At 41.4% G+C, this 24,889-nt stretch overlaps 2 protein-coding genes and 2 non-coding genes across 4 annotated transcripts in view; 2 read left to right on the plus strand and 2 right to left on the minus strand.

Moving 5' to 3' along the window:
* Nucleotides 1-4,842: 4,842 nt before the first annotated feature.
* On the minus strand, nt 4,843-10,352 carry LOC118210183 (52 kDa repressor of the inhibitor of the protein kinase-like). The gene is made up of 5 exons (XM_035386147.1): nt 10,019-10,352; nt 8,025-8,145; nt 7,749-7,856; nt 7,599-7,635; nt 4,843-7,293 (listed from the first exon to the last, which is right to left on the minus strand). The coding sequence occupies exons 1-5, from the start codon at nt 10,105-10,107 to the stop codon at nt 5,405-5,407; spliced, it is 2,244 nt and encodes a 747-aa protein (XP_035242038.1). The 5' UTR covers nt 10,108-10,352; the 3' UTR covers nt 4,843-5,404.
* A 345-nt stretch (nt 10,353-10,697) lies between these two features.
* On the plus strand, nt 10,698-10,769 carry trnap-agg. The gene has a single exon. It is a non-coding gene; the product is annotated as a tRNA-Pro (tRNA).
* Nucleotides 10,770-10,941: 172 nt separating this feature from the next.
* Nucleotides 10,942-11,013, minus strand: trnap-cgg. The gene has a single exon. It is a non-coding gene; the product is annotated as a tRNA-Pro (tRNA).
* A 5,315-nt stretch (nt 11,014-16,328) lies between these two features.
* Nucleotides 16,329-24,889, plus strand: part of LOC118209791 (transcriptional regulator Erg-like) — a 31,607-nt gene continuing 23,046 nt past the window's right edge. The window contains exons 1-3 of the mRNA XM_035385444.1: nt 16,329-16,523; nt 19,369-19,452; nt 20,265-20,364. The gene's annotated coding sequence lies outside the window, so the exon portion shown is untranslated. The remainder of the gene's footprint in view (nt 16,524-19,368; nt 19,453-20,264; nt 20,365-24,889) is intronic.

The raw sequence follows: 24,889 nt of genomic DNA on the forward strand, positions 1-24,889 counted from the left end.
AATTAGTTGAACACATTTAACATTAAACACTGAACTAACTTTAAAAGTCAAACACGTTGATGAGTAAAATTAATTTCTTCAATTAAATACGAAACACGATTTTAAATGCCTAAGTAGATGTACAGTAGATGGTTTTCAACACATCTAGTGTTCCTTCTATCCAAATCTGAAGCCCTCTCCATGACCTTACTGGGTACCAACTCTCTCGTTTTCTCTTTAGATGGCATTCTGCAAACATACAACGGCAAAAAACACGTTTGTTATAGCAACTCAGGGGCGGCGTAACTGTAACAGTTGTTACAATTATACAGACGGGGAGACCTAGAATCCAATTCCTGCTAGAATATATTGCTAGAATATATTCCGACTACATGTTAAATATTCAAGGACAAATAACTTTTTTTAAATGATGTATGATTTGATTTATTGCAAATAAAAATAAAGCCTTAAAACCCGAAAATTAGCTACTTCCGTGACAGATTTTTACTTCGCTCGCTCAAAAACAGTATTTTTGAAGTATTTTCTCCAAAGGAGATCACATTGCTCCCTTCCTTTGGGAGGCGATAGAGGTATGAATTGCACATGCACAAACCTGAAATGGCTACGGTAGACGCTTTGTACATTAATTTATTGGCAGTGTTATATTTACATGTATGATGACTCTCAGCTGCGTTTGCAAAAGGAGAGAATGTTTTTTAAATCTGTTTAAAACTCATGAATCCTTCATCTTTAGGAATAGTTGACCGTTAGAGAAGTTGAGAGACGGGGACTCTGGAGATTGATCACTATTCGGTGCGGAATTAAACAACTTAAAACGTCAGAACTGTGTTCTGAAGTTTTCTTTTATTTTTTTTTATTTTTGACTAATGAGACGTGTTAATATTTAAAAGTGACAGTGCCTATATCCATTGCATCCATGTATTTCCTGCCATGCGCAAGCCGCACCTTAAATACCGGAAGTGTATTTAAATGAACTCGCTGTGCTTATTTACATAAGCAGTCTCAGGGGCGTAGGGAGGGAGGGGGTGGCAAGGAGGCCATCTCCCCCCCAATATTGTAAACAGTTAAACTTAACCTTGGCCAATGCAATACAGCCGCAATAGGCTCTTGTGCATCTCTAATATTTTATGTAGGGGTAACATATGATAGTTTAGTTGGAATGATGGTCACAGACATGCTCAGTAAAAAGCATTTACTCAGTTGTAGATGCAGATAAATTCATGTGTACAATAGACTAGTTTTTACAAATGTGAAATATTATAGTTGACATTTTTTTAACTTGAAATATATTTACACACCTTTTGAAAACAAAGTGTACTGAAACTTCTGAAATACATCTCCCAGACACATCAACCATTATCATATTACACAGGTATTCACATTAAATGGATGTTACATTTGTGATCCAAGGCAAAAAAAAAAAAAAAAATTGCACATTGCTCATATGTGAATTGTTTCTGGCCCTATAAAATATTTACTGAAACGGAATGTCAGCAGAAAATAATGATAATTAGAAGTCTGTGAGCATGTGCACTGCTTTATTGGGCATTTCCTTTATGCAGCTCTTGAAATGCAGTAAACCACTTTGGCTTGTGAAAAAAAAAAAAAAAAACTATTGTGGTAATCTTGCGCAGTGGCGAAAACATTGTTTACTTGAAAAAGCACTGTGTTCATGGAGGCACTGACTTATTAAAACTGGATGTCTAAATGATCTCACATAATGCCTCTAGAGCTTATTAGTAACTGGGTTTTGGTTTGCAAAGTTTGCAGCGCACTCTTCTTTTGGCAAAATTGTAAACAATTCTCTTGGGTGTTCCAGATGGTTTGATATTTCCTTAATTTGTAAGAAACTGAAAAGCTGCAGCAACGTAATAATGTGCGTTTCATCTGTACACAAAATATAGATGAGCATGAAATTTTAAAACTGCTTTCTGACATACACTGGTACAATTATAGCAACATACCCTGCTGCACCTATACGAGCATAAAGGACACCCGGTACCTTTCTTCATACGATCATCTGTTGTTCGCCTCTCAGTCATGATTTAGTAAAGAGAGATACTGGAATCCTGGAACTTATTGTTTTTTTGGGAAAAAATTGGAGATGCATAATTCCTAGGAAAGTATTTAGATGGATATTTCGAGTATATGCAAATACAGTTGAAACTTTTTGAAAGGTATTAATGTTAATACGTAAAAAAAATGTACAACCAGTTTCCTTCAATTTTATTTTATCATGGTTCTGTCTCGGGCCACAGATGCAAAGAAGTTGAAATCATATTGTATTAATCCAGATATAAAATCCATTAGTACTTGCCAAAATATATTCATAACATTCAAGGCTGCAATCCCTTGGGTGGGCTGTTCTAAAATCCACATGTTGACCACACAATATACAAATGTTGCTCACACAATATGAGATTCTTTGCAGAGAATATTCTTTACCACTTGTCAAAATTGGAATAAAAATTATATTTATGGAAGTTGGGTGCCACATTTTCACATGCTTTCTGACAGAACTATATCTCCTGTCTGAAAAAAAAATACTGCAGGAAAGTTTAAATACCCAGTTAAGAAGCTTTCTCTCATTTTCAGGCGGTTACATCTGTCGATTGTTGCACAATTAAAATAGCTTTTTAAAAATGCACACTCATGCAATAGAATATACTGAATGGGACTGTTCAAAAAAATTTAAACTGAACCTCTACTGTCTGCAAAATGCCTCTTCTATTAAAACTATGAATTCCCTCAGACGAACTTCTACCCTGAGTCTTTGCCAATGGAAGGCACTGATGTGAGATCCTGTGTAGTACATCCATACATAACAAGGATTTTTAACTACTCTCTGGGGGAAAAGGTAGAAATATAAACTGACATATTTCAAGATTTATCTTGAAGCAAAAAGGCAACCATGGCCAACAACCTAAGCCAAGCGGCAGCAAACAGACCATTTGGTTTGACTTACCAGCAATAGCTGGACGTGAATAGCATTTCTTTTTTAACTATTTAGCAATTCAAGCTAAATTCAAGCAATTATGACTTTCCAGAGGCAAGCTGATATCATATATATCCGATTAGCTTCCAGTGAATCCTTCAAAACCTTCAGAAATGAAGGTGCATTGTTACTACCAAGTGCTGGCAGGATTAAAAGATAAACGCAAGTGTGTCGTATGCATAAGTCGAGCAAGTATAACCATAGTAGATGGCATCAGATGAGAATCTTTGTACACGTTAAAACCTAACTTTCGAAACTTTTCCCCCAAACACCCTCAATGAGTCCCCAGTTGTGTGAAGCAAGTTCCCGGTTAGCCACTTGTCTACGCTTGTCTGTTAAACAGTTTCTGTTCTGAACGAGTGCCTATAGCCACCTGAAAGATAACTCCTGAGATTCATACTGAATGCCTTTGCTGTATTTTATGAGTGTAGTTGCATGCATTTATGCATTTGGATTATTTATTCATATTTAAAATACTTTTGTCAAAAGACAGTTCATTTTACTTTACAATTAATTTAAAATACTTTTGTAGTCTGATGGATGCCACTACTCTAGGTAAAATTCTAATGAACTGCATATGAAAACATGACATTTTCAGGTTTAAAGAGCATAGTGCAATTGACTGAACTTTGAAGTTCACAATACAAAGGGCCTCGCTGACAAACTGCTGGAGGACAGTGCCTGGATGCCAAACACAAAAAGTGAACTTTTGGTACCTTGCACTGGGGAGGTTGGGGACCATTTAAATAAAAGTACCACATAAAAAGAAACACAAACCATAGACTTCTTTAAATTTCTCAGACTGTTCTTTATGAATTTGCCTGTTCATAACCCAAATTGATATTTTCAGTCAACCAATTCAGAATAGTTTGTCCGCTTTACTTTGAACCTCAAACTAATGCACTGCCATGATAGTTGAGTATGTATGAAACCACACTTGCCCCTAGGTCATAATTTCCCTCAGACCGCCCTGCCAAAATTGCTTTAGCCACCATTTCTCATGAAATGATCAACTTCCTGCCAAACATACCCCGCCAATGACTGCTAACATGTAGCCGTGGCAGCTAATGGGCAACCGAGCCTGTTCAGCATTTTATACAAAACTGTGAGCATCCTGGGATGCTGATTGGTTAACGAATTCAGGAACCACACCTGTGTGGAAGCACATGCTTCCAATAGGCTTCGTACCCCTAATCAATTCAGACAACTGCTAATGGGCTAAATAAACAATGAGTTTCCACTTTTGAGATCACTGCAAGGCAATCTTCAAATTATTGTGGGAAGAAAAAATGTATACCTATATTTAAAGAATGGCAGCACAAAACTTAACAAATCCAAACTCAGAAAATCCTTTGCCTTAAATTCTCTACTCTCACTTTGTGTTCTGAAATTGAGTAGTTTGCTGTAAACTAGAAAATTTATGGATTAATTTGCTACAGGTGTGCAGATTGTCGTCAGGCGTGACACGTGTTTAGGAAATTTACACACCCTGTCTCACAGATTTGGTTTCCAGGTTTATTTCTTGCAGGTAGTTTGATTATTATATTATAATAATACTTAATTATTACTTTGCAAGGTATTGTGAGGTTTGGTGGCATTTTTTGGCCTTCTTCACCAATTTCCTTTCTTTTAAACACTTGTTCTAGTCAGCTCCCTTGCTAATATTGGCCTTCCTATTCCTCTTATAATTATCTTAATTTGTCTCACCTGGCTCAAGACTATGTCACAGTTTATTCTGGCACACTGTTAAGGTTGATTCAGAACTGTCAAATGCCATTCATAATCCTCCACTTTTTCTTGAATTCATTTTATATAATGAATTTACCTTTATAAGTTCAGACAGAAAGCTGTGTTTTACATTTTATTTAGAGTAGGATCGCACATAATGCCTTCAACTTTCCACTCAAAATGAAAAGGTTACATTTTTAGCAGTGTTGAAAACAGCCACGTGTTGACTTTTACCATAAGAGCCATGGTCTGGAGAAAAAAAAACATTTATTGTAATCATAAACAACAGCATGAAATTGCTGATTGACAGTTTCATGTCTCTGTCAATACACAGATAATTGTTATGGTACTGGTCCCACACAACTCATAACGATTTTTTTCTGTACACTTTAATAAAAACTATGGCAAGGGCAGAAAATCAAAGCAGACGCAATGATGGAAAATGTCCAAAACTTGACCAATACCAAATGGCAATAAGGGAAAATATTATCATAGAAAACACATTTGGTAAAACCTCCAGAAGAATATTCAGTGACCACTTCAAATTTACATACAACCAACTAGTGCAAAGAACAATGCCATATACATATGTTCCAATGCTGCTGTCCTTTCTCAACGGGACCATTCTGACACCCTCTGAGCGAAGGTATTCAAATCTGCACACAGTTCACCATGGCGATTTCATACAAGCGACTCACTCTCTTGCTCCGGGTGCATTTTAATGTAGGTGTCCACCATCATGTCCAAGTCGTGCTTGACGTCATAGTTGATGTTGAGCACCGCCAGGCTCTTCGAGCGGTGATTCACGGGCGTGTCCGCCAGGTACGCTCTCGTGCGCTTCCAGGCCGCCTCGCACTTGGTGTTCTCCAGCTTCAGGACCGGCAGAGTGCACAGGACCTTGAGGAAAGCGTAGACGTTGGGGAAGAACTTTACCTCGGCCAGCTGCATGGTGTCGCGGATGGTGGAGGGCAGGCTGATCTCCTTGCCCCTGTGTTTCCACTTGATCCTCCAGCAGTGGAGCTCAGCGGGCAGCGTGTCGGGGTTCGGGAGGTCGTTCCTGTACAGGTCCGCGTTGCTCTCCTCCGACGCGTTGAACTTCAGCTGACCCATGACGGCGGGGACGAGCGACAGACACTTGAGGGCTTTCAGGTGGTTCTCGGAGAAGACGTCCTTCAGCTCCTGGATGACGTGTCCCACCAGCGGCACGGTCAGGTACTCCTTGAAGTAGCTCTCGGGCTGGATCTCCACGCCGGCCTCGGTCCGCTGCTTCCGGAGGAACAGCCTGGGGATCCTCACGGGGATCTCCATGGCGGCAGCCAGGTTGACGGCTTCCTCGAACCAGAACTCGTGGTAGACCTCAATATTGTCCATGACCTCGTTAAGAGAATGGAGGACTGCGGTCAGGCTGTTGGCAGCGAAGAACACGTCCAAGGTCGGCCCTTGCAGGTTCTTGCCGAATGCCCTGGTGAACGACAGGGCATTCTTCAGAACGACCAGTGTCACAACGAACTCAAAGTCCGCGAGCGATTCCGAGATCACGTAGGCATCGTTGACGATCTGGTCGCTCCACTTCTGGTCTTCGTTGTCATGGATGCAGTCCATGCAGAGCAGGAGAGACTCCAGCAAGTCCACCGCCAGCTCAAACAGATCGTGCCTCTCCGTCCAGTTGCTGCGGCAGATCTCTTTGAGGTCATTGGCCTTCTCCTCGTTGCCTTGGTAAAAGATGGAGATGGCATGCTCTAGCTCTGCCTGCAGCTGGGGCAATTTGCTGAAGAACAAGCCTATCCTTCTCAAGGTGGACATGACGACCTGCACTCCTGTCAGGAGCAAATTGTTGGCCAGGTAAACATTGAGGGCGCACGTCGAGCAGGGCGTGTACACGGCCAGGGGGTACTTCTCCATCAGCCTGCTGGTGATGGCCTTCATCTTGCAGGCGAACACCCCCGAGCTGTTGTGAGCCTGCCCGCGGCAGTGCTCCATGTTCAGCCCCCACTTCTCGTTGACCTGGGCCTCCAGCCTCTGGGTCAGGGCCTCGTCGTCACCCTCGAAGGGCAGGAACTCGACGAACTCCTCCCGCAGGACGTGGGACTTGTCCACGAAGCGCAGGAAGAGCGGGACGTGGGGCCCATCGGGGAACTCTGTCAAGTCGCCCGTTACCAGGGAGAAGAAGTGGGCCTCGCGCACCTCCTGCAGGACCTCCTCCTGAATGCAGCCCTCGCAGACCTCCAGGATCTTCCTCTGCTGGTCGGAGGGGCAGTACTCGGCGTTCACGGCGGTCATCTCGAACCTCTTTCGCAGGACCTCGTCCCCGGCGTTGATGCGATACTCCAGCAGGGCCTGAAAGTTGCTGGGGGTGAAGCACTCCCCCTCCTCCCCTACCTCCATGTGGCCATACAGCGGGATGTTCTGCTTCCCGATCACGACGATGATCTCGAACAGCGACTTCAGGTAGTCCCGCAGCTCCTTCTCCTCAGGGGTGAGGGCCGGCCCGTCGTCCTTATCAGCGCTGCCATCTTGGCCCTCGCTCACTTCGTTCTCTTTGTTTTGAGACTTCTCACGAGACGCTTCCACTGGGGAAAGAAAGATACAATACTAGGTCAAAACCTAGTATATGGCTGGACATAACACACGTGATCCGGCCAACCAATAGAGTAACTTCATAACTCGGCCGACCAATGGTGTAACTTCATCACTCACGCGGTCACTCAGTCACAGACATTCGCGTTTGTAGGGCTGGCCCCGCTGTTGCGGTCCAGCCAAAAAGGAAGAGAAATTACTAATTTCGTCATTATTTTTAAAAAATTATTTATTCGAAGCGATTAAGTTTTCAGAGTTTGTGGTCCCCCCAAAACATATTCAACAACTTGCAACTTACATCTCCTCTCTTTGATCCTCCTTATGTCCTCTTCTGTCTGTTTAGAGACAAAGGTTGTGTGTTTTTTAATTTTTTATTAAGTGCTACATTATTTAAATTCTGTCATAAGCGAAAACCCCCACACAAAACATAAACGATCACACTCCGTACCAGCTCTTTAATCCGCTTCCGGTGCCTGCTGTGTGGATTATTGAGGTGGCTGGTTAAATCGAATATGGTTGGAATGGCAGTGTCTTTCAGCACTGTCCTGTAAGGGCTCTGGAAGACAAAAAATAAATAACAAAGATGATATATAGATGTCCATTTTGTAAACTTGCCCAAATTCAATTTTGTATTCATTCAAAATCGCCATCATCAGTGAATAACTGCTTCACACAGAAATACTATCTTTTACGTGGCCTTCTTTACTTTCGTATACACACTTACAGTTTTGCAGATCATAGCTGGTTCAAAGTGTTTGGCACACAATCTGTAGTGTTTGTTCAACTGGTCGGCCGTTTTGTCCTCCAAGTCAGCTCGACGGCAGTTCTCCACCCACAGCTGGCATCTGGGCACACAGAGGGTTCAAAGTCGTGTGTATGACATGCTTCAAAACAAACACAATGCTTTCCTCTGGTTGAAAAATATAATAATAATAATAATAATAAATGTTCCATCCCTCTAGGAGAGTACCAGAGACCTGTACAATCACTCGTCTATATGAGTGTGTATGTCTGTCTCCAGATTTAATGGTTCATACATTTATACATTATTTTTATTATCAGTTAGCTACTCATAACAAACACAGAACATTAGCATACAAAGCACTGTCTATAAGCCATTAATTAAAACTGGCTAAATCTAGGCCTGCCGTTAAAAGTATAGATATCAAAATAAGGCCAAGTTACAACAAACAATACTGACTATCTTTGCTCACAGAAGTTAAACAAGTGTGGGTGTAAACTTTGGTTTCAACCAAGCAGTAACACACTGGATCTTTCTGGATAAGATTGGGGACCCCTGCTCTAAAACATGAAAGCACCAAATCAAGAAAAAATAACAGCTTGTTCAAATTCAGGGATGGCAATTGTGGTTGGAACAAAAACCAGCACACACAGGGGCCCCCAGGAGCGAGTTTGAGAGCCACTACCCTAAACCATTGTATAAACCTATCCTTTCTGGAGTGTGAGCTTTCATAAGCTGTTCAAAACATCCATTTAAATGACTTTTTTCATGAGACATTTTTTTGTTATTTGACACTTTCATGTGACACAAAGTCTGAATGACCACATTCTCTTCACTGGTAAGATGAAAATACACAGGGCCAACTTGCATTAAATAATTTAGGACACATTGGGCAGCTTTGCTTTGGAATAGTCGTTGTTTAATTTGTGTGAGCTAATATAGTCAATATTGTTTGTAGTTACTTGGCCTCATTTTGATATCAATACTTTTAACACCCGGCCTAGATTTTGTGTTTGTTTTAATTAATGGCTTATTAATGGCTTTGTACGCGTGACTTCCTCGCCATTTTTGTACATTGAAAACGTGTTTTATGGAGACATGAAAGATCACAGATTAATTCTGAGCTAGAGCCGTCAAACCACAGAACAAGAGTTGAACGTCACGTCCAAATATGGGTCAAAGATGCAAATTTAGCAAGTCGTTCTGGGTGAACAGGATACGTCAGATATTGCTGCAGTTCGCGGGAGAACTGCGTGTGCGTAATGTTTTCACTTATCTACCTAAAAAACTTACATTTCACTAGGTAGCTATACATCTGCTTTATTTTACAACTGCCATGCACACAAATTGGTCAGTTGGCAAATCTTAATCACATCAATGGCTAGCTGGATAACTTGGCGCTGGTTTGGGCTGCAGCAATACAGTCTTGGCTGGTTTTGCGTTTTAGCTATGTATGCCTTAAAGTAAGCCAAGCTTGAAATTCTATTTTGCTTATTGAGCATAACTTCAATAGAATTCATTTAAGTTGATCACAGAGCGCCCTGTTGCCTAATAAAACCGCGGTGGAAAACGTACTGGATAGAATGGAACTTGTTAGCTTGCTAAAGATAAACGTGCTTTCCGGTAGAAAACACGTCTCTTGACTACCTAGCTTGCACGCAAACGACATATTTTGCTTGCTTATAAAGTATCTAGTCAGCTCATTATCCATTTTGTTACTGACTTATTATTGATAACTTGCATATGACTTTCTCTCAATAGTTATATTTTCTAATAACGCGTTTTCAAGTAGAGAGAAGCTGTCCAAATACCAGGCTAACCATACCTAGCTTGACAACCAAGAAAGCTGTAGCGTTAGCCAGCTAAAACACGCGCACACGATTCTGCACTTTGCTGTAGCTTGCCAATATATATATATTTTAAATGCAGTTCAATTAGCTATAATTCTCTATTTATCAAAGCAACTTCAAACTTACCTTTCCGGGTCTCTAGGAAACCTAAAAAAAGCCAAGTCCGATTGTGTGCTTTTCCTAGTGCAATTTGGGGCCGCACAAAAATTAGGCATTATTCATTAATACATGTAGCTAACGTTATGCAACAAAATGTTTCGTTTCCCACGGCGATTGCTTGTTTAATTAGAATGATCTTCAAAGTAGTTTGTTGTCTAGTTCATTTATTAGTTCGTAATATGTTCAAAAATATTAGGCGGCAATGAAAAGCGCGCAATACTGCTTTCTGTGGCCTGGAGGATTCCTGTACGGTGGAGTGAGCGATTGGAAAGAAACATCCGCCTCCGTCCCATAATGCATTTCAATTCTGACTGTGCCTGCTTCTTTGGTTACCAGATTGGACTGAAGTGTACCCTTGAATGGGGATTTATATATATATAAAAATAAAAAACGACCATGTATCGCTTCCTTTTGCGGTGTAAAATGTTTTCAGCGGTCTGGCAGCAGTGATGGTCCTAGTTATACATTCAGCTGTAAAATATGTAGCTTTGCTGAGGTAACTACATAGCTAGTATATTAACTATGATAGGAAATTAAGGTTAAGCGTGAACGGACGCGATTTATTAATCTTTAAAGTGGGAACGTACATTATACGTTCCGAATTTTGAACTGGGATTTGCGAATTATGCAAATGTATGTGTCGTGTGGCTCGTTGGTCTAGGGGTATGATTCTCGCTTAGGGTGCGAGAGGTCCCGGGTTCAAATCCCGGACGAGCCCAATTTTAGAAATATGTTGACATCACAACGTTTCAGTATGAAACGGCACGGCGATATCATACTGCGATGTTTGTATGCGTATAATGTACCTATTTTGCTGCGACGGGACGGTTTTCTGAGTTGTAATGCACATTGCGTAGACGACATAAGTTCAATAATAACTTCCAAAAGAAGGGCTCGTCCGGGATTTGAACCCGGGACCTCTCGCACCCGAAGCGAGAATCATACCCCTAGACCAACGAGCCAGCCGTTACTAAACACTGAAAATAGTTCTGTAAAGTATGCTGCTTATACGTAACTCATCAAACCTTGTAATTTTTGTAAAGTTCGTCACAACTGCCCCCCTTTAAAGAGCTAGCTAACGTTAGTTATAACCTGTCTAGCATAATAATTATTTAGATGTAGGCTACCTGTTAAAAACTAACCATTCCGGAATAATCAAAGTTTTAACATGCCTGGATTTATAGCCTAGCCTACTTGTCAGTCTATTTGTGAGCTCCATGCTGTAGACGCACAAGAGGCGTTGCTGTTTAATATAGCCATTTATTTAATTTGTTCATAGGTTTCATTATCTATTCACACGTTTCCATGACTTCACAGCACAACAATCTTTCTTTTGCTATAAAGAATGGATCAAAAACGAAAAATAAAAAAGGGAAGGAATACGTGGTTAAACTCTGATAGTAATATGCCATATATTCGGTAGATGGCAACATATTCGCACTGTTCATTTATGCAAACAAGATTGCGTGTCAGAAAATGTCATTGCTGTCTTCGCGTGTTGCTTCAGATATTGGTTTTGCTGGCACCTAATGCAGACTGACTTGCGTAGCTTACATTTCTCATTTGATATGTCAATTGGATATACTGCAAAGTCACTTCCAGTAGGCTATGTTTCATCTGGAAACATAGCTCAGGAAATACAACCTGCCTCAGGAGCTGCCGATCCACTTTTACACTGCAGTCATTGAGTCTGTTCTCTGCACATCCATCACTGTCTGGTTTGGATTGGCCACTAAACAGGACAGGAACAGACTACAACGGACAATCAGATCTGCAGAAAAGATTATCCGTGCCGACCTGCCCACCATCCAGGGTCTGTACACCTCCAGAGTCAGGAAACGGGCAGGGAAAATCACTGCAGACACCTCACACCCTGGACATAACCTGTTCCAACTTCTCCCCTCTGGTAGGCGCTACAGAACACTGTACACCAAAACCACCAGACACAGGAACAGTTTCTTCTCCCTCGCCCTCACACTTATGAACAGTTAACTCACTGTGGCACTTTGCAATAACCCTGGAACACTATTTAATATTTATCTCTTCACTCCTTGCACTCTTCACTTCTTTGCACTATTTGTCAGCACTATTTGTATCCTGCACTATTTATGTCCTGTATACAGTCATTCCTTGTGTATGTCTCTGAAGATTGTTGTTGTTGTTGTGTTGTTACTCTTTTTTTCTTGGTGTAAGGACATTGGGAGCCTTTAAACCGGAGTCAAATTCCTTGCATGTGTAAACATACTTGGCAAATAAAAAGGATTCTGATTCTGATCCTGATCTGAAATGTGAATCAGTGTCATAGGAAACGTAAGCGGACTAAGGAAATAATCCCTGTGTGTTACTGATGATGCCTGATGGTGAACATTAAAACAGTAGCGTTTTTAATTTTATTTTTAAAATCAGTCTCCTATAAGAAAGCTATAGGAGACTATAGCTATATAAAGCTTGTATCATTTATTTGATTTTCAAAAAAATTGTCCCTGTCTTTTCAAAAATACAATGCCTCATAATGATTGTTTCCTATTACAATTAGAATACATGTATTTCATTTGCATTATATTAACAAAACACATTCTCTGGGTTTTATTTTCAGAAATCTATTCTCTCTCTTGTCTTTACACTTTTTGGAGAATGCAGAAAGTTTATAAAATCATGAGAAATCTTCTGTTCAGTGTTCCCCTATCTCGACCTTAGGATGTTGGGTACATTACATCAGGTTACCCTACAGGGTTGGAGTCCTGATCTATGTGGTCACTTCTGGCACTACGATCTTTACTTCACTCTAGTGTGTTTTTCTGCACCTCTGCACCTTGAACTAATGCACTTGTTGTACGTCGCTCTGGATAAGAGCGTCTGCTAAATGCCTGTAATGTAATGTAATGTAATATTCAGACTTTTGGTTTCAGCCTACCGACTAACTGTTCGAAGCTCAGCGTTCAAAGCCGCCCTGTGCCCAGCACCCTTCGAAGACCAGGCAGTTATCCCATTACACATTCATTTCCCTTATCATTCACCCTGTTACGGTCTGACCCCAGACCAGGTCGTAACAGAATATAACCATATAGTGGTGCAGGCCTCAGGAGCCCCGCCCCTCCCGACCATCAGCCGCCATGTTGTTTCCGCATTACCGGGGCCACACCGGCCCAGCCCACAGCACCATGGACAGCGGCGGAGGGACAGGGCTGAGGTTCAGCACCTCCACTCTGCAAATGAGCCCGGACAGCGCTGCAGGGCCTATAGTCGCTTTTCCACCGCATGGTACCAGCTCAACTCGACTCGACTCTACTCAACTTTTTTGGTTTTCCATCAGGCAAAAATTATGGATAGTACCTGGTACCTGGTACTTTTTTTGGTATCACCTCCGTCGAGGTTCCAAGCGAGCTGATGCGATACTAAAAGGTGATGTGAAAACACTGCAGACCACTGATTGGTCAGAAACGGCAGAGTTCATGTGGCGTCGCTATGACGACCAGCTACATTGACGGGGGTACTATCTGAAAACGTAGTACCTGGTACCAAAAGCGAGTAGAGTCGAGTCGAGTTGAGCCGGTACCCTGCGGTGGAAAAGCGGCTTATGATTCAATAATTCAATCAGGCCGCCGGCAGCACACCAATGCTTGGGTCACACCAGTTTCCCCTTAGCCTGAGTAGCTGCCGGCCGGCCTCACTTCAAGAGAGTGCTGCTCTTCTGTTCACTGAGTGAATAACTGTGTCTTTCATTCTCTTTTTTTCCCCAGACTCGGATGTGCCCCGCCTCGCGGCCTGAATCCTGGTCCCCGAGACGCACCCTCCTAACTCGCCTGCACTGCTCTAGCACTTCTGGTTTTTCCCCCAACTTTTGGGTAAGTTAGGTCTCTCCTAGTGTTTTACTGTCTGTCTTAGTTTTTTGAATACCCATGTCACAATAAAATAAAAAAACAGCATATGCAAATTTTACTGGCTTTTCCCTATAATGTGTTTAATAATTTGTATATATATGTTCTAGTTGGATCCTTTCCTAAAGGCTCTAGGCTACCTCTTCCTGCTGGTGGTAAATGTATTGCACTTGCACCTCAAAATATGAGATGGGAAATCTTGAAAATGAATGAAAAATAACATATTGCCAAATGTACTTCACTTCATCTGGTATCTTACAGCTTTCTGTGTTCATAATTAACCATATTCCAACAATAGTTCTGTATAATTTTCAGTCTGTGGCATAATGCCAAAATTTGCTCAATTAAACAGTGCATGTAAGTACTGCTATACAATATATTTCAAATCCAAAAGGTTCTGAATGCTATTTGTTGAAAATTAAAGAAATACCTGTACTTAAAAAGCACATGATAATGTGCCAGTTCTAAAAGCATGCGTGTTGGGGTTATTTGTTGTTTTGTCATTACTATATTAGTCATAACGTATTGTAACTCTAGTATGCAGCACATACCTTATAATAATAAAACTGAGCCAGTTTAAAGCATTGTGTGTAAGCTTGCCACCCCCACATTGCATTTGTATACCCAAATAAAAAAGAAAATGGTTTGAAAATCATATGAGCACTTTCAAGTGTAATTTGGCAATGAAATTTGATCCCACACTGGAGCGACGCTGTCCTGCCAAGTCAGAGGGAATAGCTTCCAGATTTCATCCCAGCTCCTCTGTCTAGACTGCATTTTTTTCCAGCACCAGCTGAACACAGGCTCTTTACACAAAATTCCAAGACCTGGTCGGCTGTCTGTTCCTTTCCCACATGAAGATGTGGGGCGTAGGCTGCACCGTGTGTATTGGAACCTGGGGTAGAACACTGGCTGAACACTCTTGGTTCCACAGGAGTCTGCTGTTGATGAGTTCCCTTTATTGTTGAGCAATGATGGGATGAGTGACCTGTTTTAATCAATATAATAAACATCTGTATGTTGTTATGCTAAATGGGACTGTATTTCCATGTGTACTGTGGGCCACAGTGCACTACTGGGCAGTGCCTGAACATTTCCTGCTCTGTAACAGATTTGGCAAGGCGTTCTTATAGTGGCATAAACTGATTATTCTCAGTCAACAGCTGACTCTAGATGGATTGATAATGTCTCTTCAATTTATTACAGGACAAAATGTGAAACTGCAGTCGTGGATCTCAAATAAATATCATTAACTTAATTGCAAAAGCACAGAGTTAATAAGAAATGGATTTATAAAATACAATTTTTTCACATAAATTAGGTGTTCCATTTGCTATGACTCTCCCTCTAGAAGGAGGGCAGACTTCAAGAATATCGGGGATCCAAGGGGACTAGGCCTGTGCTCCTGGTGTAGCATTCTGAAAACGAGGGAGGGAGAAAGAACAGGAGAGAGGAAAAAGGGAAAGCTGGAGACTGGACCACAGAAATGTAAACACGTCTGGAGCTAAAATAACTGCTTTCGTTGAAAACACGCCTCGGTCCCAAGATGGCTTCTGTGTGCAAAACACTGGAAAAATATATATAATTCAATAAAAATAAAAAAAGATTGTCTCTGAAAATGATTTAAAATGGGCATTGTAGCAACAACGCGTATGTGTTGTGTGAGTGCAATGCTGTCACAAGCAGAAATGAGGTTAATACACTTATCTCGTCCAAGATAAAACTACCATTTGCCATCTCGTTATGTCCCCCAGTTGTCAGACCGCAAGACTATGGTGTGCCCTAAAATCAGAAAGAAAACATGGAGTGTTGTGTATGAGTTCTATTCTCATGCCCTCCCGCTTTTGCATGTTAACCCTTTGGGTACAAAATGTTAAAAATGCAAAAGAATGCAAAAAAAATGTTGAATAAATGGTTTTGGTCCGCAGCTCCCTTGGATTCCATATAGTTTATCGAAACAGAGGAAACAGACACATTTTGTCAAACTAGCAGAAGTTGGTCTTTATCAACTTCATTAATACATTACATACGATGCAAAAGCATGTCAGGATTGGGTTTCCAAGGTTCTCCCTGTGACCTGGCCTAACTGAAATCGATTTCAAACAAAACACCTTATTTAGTTTTGATCCATAAATATTCTCAATCATGATCAAGTAAATTTGACTAATGAAACGTGAAAGCCATTAACCCGAGTCTAGTTAAAGCATTTTTTGTCCAATATATTTCGCACATGGTATTGCAATCTTAGTTTTACGTAACATTAAATGACGTCACATATTTAAAAAAAAAAATTTTTTTGCATTGCAATTATTGCATTGCATTCGATTTTATGATCTGGGTGTTAACCGTCCCCTCCCTCTGTCTATCCATCTTTCTCTCTTTCTCGCACACACACATACACACAGTTGTGCTTTGAATGACTCGCTTAAAATATCGTACATTCGCCCATGCAGTCGGATTACTTGTTTGATAGTTTACTATACAGTGGGATTAACAAAACACATCTTTTACACCATACGGCTCAGAAGCCTACATTTCCATCCGTTTCTTACTATTTTCGGAACTAAAGTTCGTGACCGAAACAGAAGAGTAAGGTAAGAATAAGATTGTAATTCACAACTTTTCGGCAGTTTCGTTTAGAAACTATATGGCTATATGGCATTTGTTGCGTTTATCTGTGAATACGGTCATGTTTCTTTACAATATGTGCTGTCACACGACATAGCCTATTTGTAATTATTTTTATAAGGCAGGACTAGTGGCCAATATATCAACATAAGCTAGGCTACATGCTGACATTTGCTGCATGTTAGTGTTATTAAATCACAATATTCATACTATTTCTGCGATTTTTATATACTAAATAATGGTGTTTTTGTGTCAGCGAAACTTTGGAACCTACAACTTGTTGCACTGCGTGGTACAAACCTGATTCCTTAACAAGTAGCCTGTGACATCATTTTTGATGACGATTGTCATCCTCGTCACGATTTATAGCATCATCATCACGATCTATGGAAACACATCGGTGAAACAGATCGCATATTAACTAAAATGTGTGGATTAGAAATGTAATCGTTTAAATATCTCAACAGCAAGCTGTGAAAAAAGTGTTCAACTTGGTTAAATAACACCACAGAATAATTAACCGAATTAGGTGGACAATTCTCAAATGGCAGTTAAACTGTCAGACATGAATGTGATTATTTAGACCTGTGGACGAAGCAGGCAATGTAGCCAGGAATTAGATCAAAAGAGTGGCTTTTGTCATAAAAATAATAATAGAATTTGAACAACAATTCAGGATTCCCTCGTACAGGGTAGACGTGGCTTCCATGTATACAGCCATGGCTTGGCGTATGGATCTGTCTGAAAGCTCCCTCCAACTTTCAGAAAACAGTTTCTCCCTTATACATAGCACTCAAAATTTATTTAGCCTATTAATAATTTCCCTTTCATTCACCTGCAAATGTCAACTGAGATAACATTAAGTCCTTTGCACTGATGACCTGGGACTGCAAGGCCAGAAGAGATTTTTAGGGTTAATGTGGCCTGTTGCACCAGAAAAATCAGGGCTAACAGTCCTCCTATTTTAAGATGTTTCATAGGGTCTTCAATGGTACAATGAGCCAAGACCAGCAGTTTAACATCTAACTAAAAGATCCTAATTGTTTATATACAATGTGTTTTTCCCTGAGAGAATTTCATTGGTGGACAGCTGGGAAAATGGCATTCAAGCTGAGGGCTACAAATGCAAACAAACCCCCCCCCCCACCCCCCAGGAATTGTTACATGCCTGATAGCTCATATGAATATGTGAGCAATTTTTGCTGAGCACAAAAGAAAGCAAAACTGAGTGGCAACTTTTCAGTTTGCCGCTCGTAGCCGGCCAGATTTTCACCTGACCCCTCCTCCTGCTTCTCAGCGGCGGTTTACTGTCTTGTTGTGCTCAGAAAAGCACGCAAACAAAAGCAAAATAAAAACTCTCTCGGTCTGTGCTCCTGGTCACGGCACCAAACTGTGGAGAGGAACACACCTTTAAGCAGCTGGGCTGATTAGTTAATGCAGCCCAGGTGCGTGTGCTCTCCACCAGCCGGCGCAGCCGAGACCAATCCGCTTTTCTGGCGGACCGAATGCCACACATACATTACAAAGATAGCACACCAGTGTACCATAAAATGTAATCATGTTAAACATGTCTCAATATTATTCCTATAAACATACACACGCACACACACACATACACACACACACACATGCAAACACACACACACACACACACACATATGCACATGCAAACACTCAAACACACACACAGACACACACACACACATCCCTAAATTACGTTAGTCTGTTTTTGTCTCACACCCAAGTTACAATTTTAGTTTTGGTCTTGGTCTCTGACCTCGTGGTTGTGGTCTTGGACACAGCAGCCATATCTCCCTCACAAGTTTTGTTTACTTGGCCTTCCAGGAGAACCTTAAATCAACTAAAACCTCCACTGGAGCCCCTGTCTCTGGGGTCCAGTCTGGCCCAGGGCTGGTTGCTCTCAGGGCCTACAGCTGCGGCTCTGTCTCTGAAAACTGGCAGTTGTGGGGCTTCGTGGTGGTCATAGTTTTGGGGAGGAAAATAAAACCAAGAAGTGCAAACAAACAGACTATTTCCTCCTCAGGAGGTGAATTTACCCATGTATATACTCTGTTTCTGATTGAGTTTAGAAGGACTTGGTTATATTGGGGGGAGTTCATAGGATAGGAACCAGGCTTTTGCGGAATTCTCCGGGACAGGAGATATGGTACATTTCCCTCCGTCTCAGACATAGTTCCAGTGCTATTAGGAGCTCCTGCATCCTGGCCTTTATATAGAACACATCTGCCTGTACACATCGTGTCACGCCTGCAAGCCTGGACCACAGGCTTCTGCTCTGAACAGCATTTGTTTAAATGTTGCTTTAATCTTCCTGATGTTCTAACATTGCTACAATATTTGAAATCAGCGTAAGTGAAATTCAGTGTTAGTTTAATTCATATATTTATTGAAATTGATTGTCAGATACTGCAAGTCATATATATATATATATATATATACACACATATATATGGACACATACACGCAGACATGATACACTCTTTCTTACACACACACACACACACACACACACACACACACACACACAATACACACTCACAGTGGTACAAATAATGAAATGCAAGAAAATAACATCCAGCTGTGTTTTTTTAGGATAGCAGTGCAATATAATGTTGAGGTTGTAGGTTTGATTACCAGGTAAGACACTGCCATTGTACCATTGAGCAATGTACATAACCAGAAGTATTTCAGTAATGTCCAACTGTATTTTAAGTGCATTATATGTGAGGTAAGTCTAGATAAGAGCATCCACTAAAATGTAATGTTAATTTCTCTTGTTTTCCTTTAAAGGCAGAATAATCCAGCCTCATCAGTCCCCCATGTCTGCGTGGGGACATGATTCAGACTGGAACGGACCCCACAGGCACCACCAAGGTCAGTAAAAACTTTGTGCCACTGAACCTTTTTGAAATGTACAGTGCTATGACTTTGACTACAATTTCAAGTGCAGCTGCAATGCAACAAAAGCAATGGATGGAGTGAGAACATTTGCTATCTCTCTGGCTGACAGGTAATTCTCAGGTGGCTTAAAGCGAATTGCAGGTAAATTCCTAGTGAGCTTCGTTTGAGTGCATACAGTGTAAGCACATATGCAAGTTTCGCTATCATGTAATCTATATTTTGCGATACATAGAGTCTTTAGCACAATAGCGCTGTCACTCACTCAGGACACATTTCCTCTTATGAAGTTCACACCTTGAATATAACTGAAATCCTAGCCTTCTACTAACTCAAGCGTTTTCTTGGCTCAAAAACATTAACATTGAGCATTTGTTCTGAATGTAAATATTAAAAATAATGACAAGTGTATGCATTGTACATGATTATAACAGTATTCTTCCACAAGGGATGATAACTCCTATATATTGATTGATAAAGTATGATTATTATTATCATTATTATTGTAGATTGTTCGTTACCTTGCTGGTGTGTGTGTGTGTGTGTGTGTGCATGCAGTCCGTGGTCTGATGGTCTGTTTATGAAAGAATAGTCTCAGAAGTGCTGTTTGAATCATGTCTGTGTTGGGCTCACATTCACAGTGTGATTTTTTGTTCTTTGCTGGAAAGTGCCACCTGTTGCATAAGGGGTCGACTTTAATCAAAGACCAATATAATACCTGAACCAACAGAGCAATTCCTGGGCCTGGTGGAGTGCTGATCCTCGCATGTCTTGACTTTCACATGCAGAAAAAAACCCATGAGCACCAGAGCTGTTCACATGGTGAAGAAGAGCAGCCGGTGAGGATGGCCTTCTTCCCTCTATAAGTGCAAAGGAAATGACAAAGGGGTAAGTAAGATAAGAAATGCAATGTGAAGGGAAAGTGGCTACAGATTTATAGTTTGTGTGTGTGTGTGTGTGTGTGTGTGTGTGTGTGTGGGGAGGGGGGGGGGGGGCACTTTGCAGTTTGCAGGGAGGTCTTTTGCGGTTAGTGTGCTTGTTTCTAGCATTCTCCACCCTGTGCCAGTACCTGGAAAGGGTCTCAGTTTTCAGTGTTACATCTGTATCTGAGAGCTGTATGGGGGCAGGTTGGGGGTATGGAGGGGCAAGTTTGGGGGTTGGGGGTGTTAATTTTACTGCATGTGGCATCTGACAGCCCAACGCTCCTCATCAGCCTGAATTTCTGCATGTATAAACACGGAGATAGACAGAGAATGATCAATGTATACATATGTAATGAGTGTATTTGATACTTACTTCATCAAAGTACTGATGTAACACACCTGAGGCTGCATTCAGACCAGATCAGGCAATGTGGCAAAAACGGCAGTCCTCCCATTCATTTGAATGGGGGTAGTGCGTTTAGGCTGCGGGAATGGGGACCACATGGGTTGCAGAAAAAAACCGCAGCGGCCGTGTGGGAAGAAGTAGAACCGGAATCAACTTTCGCCATAACGCAACCCGACGTCACGCTGCGGTGGCCAATCAAGCAAGTCGGCGATCAGAGCGGAAGATGCCCAAGGGAAGAAGAGCCTTGTTTAAATTACCATGTAGCATTCCGCTGTTTACTGAGCAACTGCGAAGATATGGAAGAGAGACTGAAATATAGCTTGGTTTATTTTGTGTACCCAGCTTCGACGTCTGCGTCTGGCTTGCAGTCTACGCTGCAAAATAACGATTGCAAGAAGCTTCCTTCGGTTTGTGTCCATTTGTTTGAGTTAGCGGACAGGAAATGGAGGGGGGGTTAAAGTTCACTACATGACGTCACACAAATGGACCATGTAGTGACACGCCCACACCTCCGCACAACCCTGCGGGAAGGTGCTGCATTGCCTGATCTGGTCTGAATGCAGCCTTTCAATGTCTTTGATACTTTGCATTTAAAAGCCACCTTTTTAAAGGCATTATTGCTTCAATGAATCAAACACAGTGACAATATTTACATGGACTCTCCAATCAGTTTCCATGAAAGGCTGCTGCTAGAAAACTTTAAATAAGCTTCAAAACAATCAATATTAATGCAAGAAAAAAGTAAGGTGATGTTACTGATGCTTCTGGAGTGAAGAACCTTAAGTTCTCCTCGACTGTTTTACATTTTAAGAAACAATATAGCAGACAAGCTTGTAAAGGGATCAAAAACAGCGCCACAGAGAGTGGAGACAATTAGTGGGGATCCAGTGATTTACAAACCAAAGAAAGTGGGATCAAAGCAAAGGCTTCCTTCATCTTTTCCTTGGTCAAATAAAGGGAAAACAGGAATAATATTTGTGGATGGTGTCATCATTATGGATGTTTCCGGGAGTTGTTTGGCAAGCCTTGAGATCTGTAAAGGATAGTTTGTGACCTCTGGAAATACCTCTCCATAAAGCACGCAGTAGTTTTGCCCTGGATTAATATTTAATATTGCTGTTTGCTTTCTCGGTAGGTCTTTGCACTTCTATCGTTCAGTATTTTCTTAGCTTTAAATATTCTCCTGAAGTATTTTTGTTGGGTCTCTCATATTTCTGGTTTCTTTCTCATTTATTTACAAGTGTTTACAATGCATTTTACAAGAGAGCCCAGAGTTCTCCAAAAGTTAACTGCCATTATTTTATTATACTAACAGCTCTTGGGTTATAAGGACATGCTGTCCTTTGGAAAGCTATAAAATGTGAGATCTTATTATAAATTATAATTTACTAAAACATAAATCTAGATTTCTCTAGATTTAATCTACATCATCCCATTGTTTAATTTGTCTCTAAATTTTACAGGCAATATTTCAGTTTGTGGAATTTTTCTTCCAGCTGTTCCTTATGTGGTCTTTGTTAAATATTACACTTGTAATATTGCACAATTGCACAAGTCTTGGATTGTTGAAATTCTTTTTATAACAACAATAATAGATAACCTCTTATTCGCTTCAGGAGTCAATCAAATATTAATGTGGACACGCTAGCCATCTTACTATACCAATTTATTTAGTCCCCTTGGTGCTAGTGTTGTCGAATTCAATAACATGTGCAAGCATGTCAACTTACATTACATAAGGTGATGTCACCCAACCTAGAGCCAGAGTAAGAGTACCCAGTAGGTCCCTTAGCTGGGGATAACCCTGCTCTTTCATTCAGCAAGCCAGACTTTATCTGCAAAGATGTATCACGAGTAAATTTCCAGTGTTTATTCTTTTTACAAGTATTTTTTTTCTCTCTTTCTGGTGACAAATTTAGAATTTGGTAAAATTCAAGATATGTGTTGATTGCATTTTGGACCCCAGTTATACCTCTTATTCTTATGCTGTGGATGGTAAGCACTTAGGTCTGAAGCAGAGTTACAGACCTACTCTTTAATGGGCTCTACTGAGAATGTATTCCCCCAAAGTGAAACTGGAGTTTGCTCAGGCACAAAGTGATCTGTCCCATAACAAGGTTCTGGGTCACGTATGCGGGCCAGCTGTGGTTTCATGATGGCTCTCATGCCTGAAATCTCCCACAGCTTAATCTCCTTCACCTCCTCAGAGAGAGAGAGGGAGGGGCTTAGCCACACTGTGGCAGAGCCCACCCTTCCTCTGACCACAGCACTTTCTACTCTGTGACTAAATGACCCGTACTCAGCTGGCCTGGGCCCAACCAAAGCCCAGTCTCGCATCTCCAGACACAGTGCTCAAGCGCTTAGAATTCCTCCCACAACCAAAGGCTTAGCTCCTCTACGCATTCCAAGAAATCTGGCATTCAGGAGTTTTTACTGGGGCCAAACTATATGTTTTTATATCTTCCTTTGTCCCGTAGGGTATTTTAGCTCATCACAAGGTTTGGTGTGCTATTTTGTTGTCTAGTCGCGTTTACCAGGCTTGGCTTGTGGAGAAAAGCTGTGCCAAGTTTCTTTTGGTCTCACCCTCTGGTGTCACCAACCTTCTGGCTCACATTCGTGTGGTGGAGGGGACAGTGGTGGCAGATGATGTGGTCTTTACAGCAGAGATGGTTATTTTGGTGTTGAATTTGGAGAAATACCACTTCAGCCAGAATGTAACATTTAAAGTGACAGCTGTAATGTTTTTATACATCTGCACTCAAGATAATTTACAGCACAACTTTCCATTTCATGGGTGCAGCAGAACACTTATAAATCATTTTGGACAGAACAAGCATCTGACATTGAAGAAAAAAAACAAAGGCCTTACTGTTTATTTCCACTGCTCAAATGAGTGACCACATATATCATCTGTGTCAACCAGGAACACAGTGGACTAACACAGTTTGAAAGATTGAGTGCTTGGAGTTTGGGTTTGAATAGAAAATTGTGGTACTTCTTGAGCTAAGAGCTATTTGTATTCGAGAACTAATTTACTACTTGCCAAATCATCAAACAAGAAATGCCAACAAAACACATTCACACCACAATACGTGTTTCACATTATAAAACCCAAAATTTACTTGATAGCTGGTTTATCTAAAGGAGGAATGGTTAGCCTGCTCTTGTGATCCTGGTACTTGATTCACATAAATATTCACTTTTCTCTGGCTCACTGCCTTGCTTCTCTTCAAAGCTGGCATTTGCCCACTTCAACAATAATGCATAAACCTATTCTTGCCACAAGGGGGCACCTCAGGTGAGTTGCCAAACCTTTTGTCTTCAGTAAGCAGATGGCTAGTGTAAAAACATCTTTTTTCATGTACTACTACTACTACTATTACTACTGCTGCGTAATAATAATAATAATAATAATAATAATAATAATAATAATAATAAATTCTTTACCACATTATACGTAACGTTTGGGACAAATACTTTTTTTTCCTTCTTGATTTGGCTCTGTTCTCCAAAATAGACTCCAGAATTCCTTAATGGAAGTTGGGTTATACCACAAGATAATGACTCAAAACACGTGGGTAAATCAGCCACAGGATGGTTTCAGCAGAAAGAGACTGCTGAGTGGGGCTGTGCAGTGAATGCAGGGGGGTGTCGTACCCGTCGTACCCACGGCTGCGACGGTGGAGCGGGACATTCCTGCCCGCGGGGGGGGCCAGCCCTGCTTCTCAGACCCCCTGTGGGGAGCGTGTGTTTCCACCGGGCCCTCGTTCCTTTTCGGAGCGCTGGTGCGTCACTGGCTGCCGAGTGGCCGCGGGTAAGCGCGGGAGGACAAAACGGGCAATTTCCTGCAGGCTTCCTGCTGGAAGCAATAAAAAAAGAAGAAAAAAAACAGAGGGTGAGCAGTCAGCGTCTGACGGATTCGGCGTTCTCCTCTGTGGAACAGGAGGACCGGCTCAAGTGGCTCACTGGAACACGTCAGCGAGAAAGCAAACAAAGCAAAGCCGCACGGACTGTGAATTCTCAGTAAAGAGATGTGCCATATTTTGTTTTATAACTGAAGTGTGGAAGGTTTTGGCTTGTTTTC

This window comes from Anguilla anguilla, chromosome 12 (genome assembly GCF_013347855.1).
Source record: "Anguilla anguilla isolate fAngAng1 chromosome 12, fAngAng1.pri, whole genome shotgun sequence".
Taxonomy (NCBI): Eukaryota; Metazoa; Chordata; class Actinopteri; order Anguilliformes; family Anguillidae; genus Anguilla; species Anguilla anguilla.